Below are 4,682 nucleotides of genomic sequence, written 5' to 3'. Positions count from 1 at the left end.
TAAGTGGAAGAAAAAGCGCGGTGTTTTCTCCATATTATATTCATAAGCAATATCGAGTGTGGTCATACATATGCCAAAACATCATAGTGTTTTACTAAGCTTAATAAAGTCCTACTTACGTTGTACTTGAAGACAAGCGGGTGCCAGGAGCATTGTAACAATAAAATAAAGTATGCTAGGTACATCAAAATCTGTAACTAATTCAATGATACATTTTTGTTTTATATTGCAAGCTAGCCACTGAAATCAAACTAGAGAAGCTATCATGCCCAAATGTAGACATAATAATAAAAACAAGAGGGGGAAAAGTACCTTGACTATGTAGGCTTTCGACTTGGTCGATAACAGATTTGAACTTATCACCCTCAGCAGAAATATTATCTCTCTCATCTGAAAAAATGGTGAAATACACAAAATTAAACACCCTTATTATAATATAATATATAAAAAAAATATATAAAAAAAGAGAGGAAGATAATACCATTAATCATATTCTTAACAACGAGATACTTGTACCGTAAAACACGACGTGCAACGACATCTTGGCGACCGACACCACCGTCGTGGTCTGGTCTCGATTCCATTATGGTGAGTTGCAAACTCAATTCTTTCGTTTTATTTCCCTATCACCAACCTAATAGTTATTAATAGTAAGACGCATAGCTCAAAACTCATGTTGGTACACAATATTTGATGGGGCTGTTTTGTTCACAACACATTACATCTCAAATAAATAAAATACACTTCTAGACTCTAGTGGTTTTCAGCCTTTACAATAACTAATACATAAATTATTTGATTTTGCATCAAAGAAAGAAGGGTCTATATATGTATATATAAATAAACATTTCCAACTAAAGTTGCAACACAATCCCAATTCTTCCAGGTCAATCACCTAATACATTTTTTTTTATTAAAATAAAAATCATCATAGGACTCTTAAACAAAGATGTTAACACGACTTTATTAGCATTCAGCCATAGGAATATCCAAGCATTAACATGAAATTCAAAGATACTAAAAACAATCAACTCACTTGAACTTGAAGCTGAAGCTGCTTTAGATACTTAATAGCTTCATCCAGCATAGACGCCTTATCAGATGATTTTGGTATTTATATATCACAATCTCTCTTCCCGTTCTCTACAACTTCACATATGATATTGTTCATTACTACTTAAACTAAGCGCAACTAAAGGCAGTTCATCGTCTTGATTGGCTACTAACCATCATAAGCACAGCGGATTCCTGAGCCCTGCAAGAATGGTGGGTGGCCACCTTTTACGTGAAAAGAGCAATAGGTCCAGGGCATAGCAGGATGAACCAATGTAAATGAGTGTAATATTCATTGCCTAAACAGGACTAGTGCTGATCACATTGGTGCTACAGTGGTAGCAAGAGAGGCCATACATAGCAGGATATTTTTCACTGTGATACTTCGCCTACTTGATTATTCATTTCTGATGTTTGTCATACTGAACAGCTTTAACTGTAAGTAACCAATAAAAGTACACAGCACAGCACTTACTTGGCAACTTTCTCTGGTGTGACATATAACAGCTTGAATTTACAATTATCTGAACTCAGTTCCCTAAAAATTTCCTGCTGTTCACTCCATTCCATATTGGCACTCAAGTAAGCAGCAGGTATATTTGCCTGCATTTGTAATTTGTAAGATTCAAACGTCAAAAAGCAAGACACAAGTTAAATGAATAATAAGATGAGGTACAGATAATCAAAGGCACCTTAGCAAATAAAAAAAATCTAAACTTTAATATTACCTGCAACAAATGCATTATTTGATCCTGAATGAGTGAGACAAGAGGAGAAATCACTAAAGTTATTCCACCACAGATTAGGGCAGGAAGTTGCAAATAAAGGCGATAGGTTAATATTTATAAAGCTATGCGAAGTTCCACATAATTCTCACGTTCAAAGCAAAGAAAAACCAAACTAATAACACCGTGTTGCCCCTTCTTTCACTGTCTGTAGCACTTAATTTGTGTTGGAGGGAAGTTCTCTGGAAACTTATAGAATTACGCCCTCTGATATTAGAATCAGTGAAATTTTGGAGCCTTTCAGAAGAATTTTCCCCTGAATGTCCAAAAGCTTTTTGAGGAATGTCAGATGAGCTCCTTAAAGTAGTATTTTTTCTGGTATCTTGAGAAGATTCTAATGTCTTAGACTGGGAGGTTTCTGAAATTTTATTCTGAAGAACTGGTGCAGTTATTCCGGGCTTTAAATAATTCCGCTTTGTCACCTGAAAGCTAGAAAGAGCTTTCCATGCCTGCCAAAAGTATTACATTCGTGATTCAGAGAATGAGGTAACTATATTAAGAACGCATTGTGCAAGAAAACAACGGCCCTCCCACTCGAGCTCTCACAGGAAATGTATTGGTTGGGTCCAGCTTTCCAGATAAAATTGCAAGATGCTGCCAAATGCTCTGAACAAGGCTACTCTTGTCACGATATATTGCAAAATTTCCATCTTCATGTCCACATGGTTAAATATAATTTTATAGGAAATTCATAAAATTGTCAGGATGGGGGAAGGTCTTTTCACGCTAGTTAATACAGCTCCAAGGCTACAGTGGACTTATGCCCAGCAATGTTTTTTTAGACAGCCCAAGCAAGTCTAATTTATAAGGTGAACTGGAGCATAATATTAACACATAAAAAGAAACTAATATGCTAGTAGAACACATGGTATCCCCTTCACACTAATCACGTAAAATCACAATAAGCTCACCTGTGGGTTTTGTAGCATCTTCCCATTTACGATTGCACATGCCATTGACCTACCATTACGTATGGAAAAATCATAACAAAATGCAGACGTACATGGTTAGAATAAGCTTATAGTGATACAACAATCAGTTCATATTATTAGTTATTATAAAATATGAATGTAAATAAATGCTAGCTATACCTTCCTTCTCCGGAAGGCTTTTGCGTAGGTAACGAGTAAAGAAAATTTGAGGTCACAAATTCATTTTGACACGAGAAATTGTTATGCGCATAGACATGCTGTGACCAATTGACTTTATGCAGTTTTCCATCACAACTAGAATCTTTACTCAGTTTGTTACCACTGTAAAAAAAAAACCCCAAATTATTTAATCAATGGAGAAAAACGCAACTACTTTAAAAAATCATAATAATAATAATAATAAAAACTAAAAGCTTACCTTGGTAAATTCACCTTAGACATTAGTTAACATAATTGCATTCTTCAAAATAAAAATTCTTGATTGGAATAAACACGGTGTTAAATAATAACAATCCTGAATTTTCAAGTGTAGAAATTTTAGTGATATATATGAGTATAAAGATAATTGGTGATTTGAGATGGAGTAAAAATAAACCCTAAACCCTAAACCCTTATAAAGGTAATTGGTGATTTGAGAATTGAGAATTTATATAGCAATCATTAGCCATTAATCATTACCTTCTCTGACAAATTATGAACTTCAGCTGCTCTACTTCTTTTCGAAGAATTCCTCGAAGGGGCTGACTTTGAAGATGGCCCTTCTGACCCATCAACTCCCTCGTACAGAAAAACAAAGAAGAGGAGCCATACTCAAATTCACATATAAACAACACCATAGCTTTAAATCACACATATTTAAATCACACAATTACAGGCGTTCAGATACCTGATCAGCTCCACCACGAAGAACAATTGTTGCTGTCCTACCTGATGGACATCAACCAACGTAGCATAACCGCAGAACTGTCCACCACTCTCCCTCCTCCTTTATCCGGGCTTGGGACCGGCAGTGCAAAGACTTTCATTATTTTGCACTGGCGGAGTTAAAAACGGGGTTATTATCTCTTCAACCTGCAAAAAACAAAAAAACTTTCATAATATAACATTCTTATAAACCATCTAGCCATCATACCATCATAACAAGCTATAGTGCACAAGTTCGTTATGTCATTCTTACATCTTGCAAAAGGCTCGTACCATTACTTACAAAAAACATACTCAAAAAACCAAAATAGAAAAAAGTTTGCATATCCCACACAATAGATTACTCATACTGCAACCTTGATTCAAGCCAAATCAAAAGCCCCTCTTCAACAAAATCACTAAGGTCCGAGCAGCCAAATTGAGGTCCATCATAAATAGGAGCATTGGGAACCAAGACTTCCTGGATGTAGATCTTTTTCTTCCCTCCAAGGACGACTCTGCCATGACAAATATTAGCGGTGGTAGTCATAACATATCCCCTAGCAACCGGAACACCATCTCTACCTAATAGGATAACCTTAAGAGGTGGACTCAACGTTTCAGCAGGAGGGTTTGTCGGAGGGTTCGCTGGAGGGTTCGCAGATTCAAACATATTCATTAAATTCTGTTGAGACGAACGGCGAATTGAGTTGGAACCAACATCAGTTCCGGGTGTTGTATCCCCATGCGGTGGTTGACTATTCGACATTCCATTATTGGTTACAAGCTTAAGCATATCCTGACAAAATGAAAAACAAAACTAAGATTTATATATATGATGAAAGCAATAAGTTTTATATTTAAGGCAAACTCACCATCAACACACCCTCAACTCTAGCTATGGAGGACTTCATCTCACTCATTTCACCCTTAAATTCAGAATTTGATGAAGACCTTGCTTGTGCTAACATCACCTTCGCAATACTTGTACGTTTTAATTGCTTCGTAG

At 36.1% G+C, this 4,682-nt stretch overlaps 1 protein-coding gene across 15 annotated transcripts; it reads right to left on the bottom strand.

Moving 5' to 3' along the window:
- Nucleotides 1–312: 312 nt before the first annotated feature.
- On the bottom strand, nucleotides 313–4,682 carry LOC147504707 (uncharacterized). Of its 15 annotated transcripts, none has more exons than XR_015193108.1 (9): nucleotides 4,549–4,682; nucleotides 3,449–4,472; nucleotides 2,930–3,091; nucleotides 2,750–2,798; nucleotides 1,529–1,656; nucleotides 1,228–1,255; nucleotides 1,037–1,149; nucleotides 482–634; nucleotides 313–390 (listed from the first exon to the last, which is right to left on the bottom strand). XR_015193108.1 is itself a non-coding variant. In XM_086557484.1 (7 exons), exons 2-7 carry the CDS (start codon nucleotides 3,604–3,606, stop codon nucleotides 1,144–1,146), a joined length of 531 nt encoding a protein of 176 aa, XP_086413610.1. In that variant the 5' UTR covers nucleotides 3,607–4,472; nucleotides 4,549–4,682; the 3' UTR covers nucleotides 881–1,143. The 15 variants fall into 15 exon arrangements, 2 of the variants coding, with proteins under 2 accessions (XP_086413610.1, XP_086413609.1); XR_015193109.1 differs by having other exon boundaries at nucleotides 482–623; XR_015193110.1 differs by lacking the exon at nucleotides 482–634.

The sequence above is a fragment of the Coptis chinensis genome, chromosome 4 (genome assembly GCF_015680905.1).
Source record: "Coptis chinensis isolate HL-2020 chromosome 4, ASM1568090v1, whole genome shotgun sequence".
Classification (NCBI taxonomy): Eukaryota; Viridiplantae; Streptophyta; class Magnoliopsida; order Ranunculales; family Ranunculaceae; genus Coptis; species Coptis chinensis.
The sequence above is the reverse complement of the archived record's forward strand: the minus strand, read 5'-3'. Positions and strand labels throughout refer to the sequence as shown.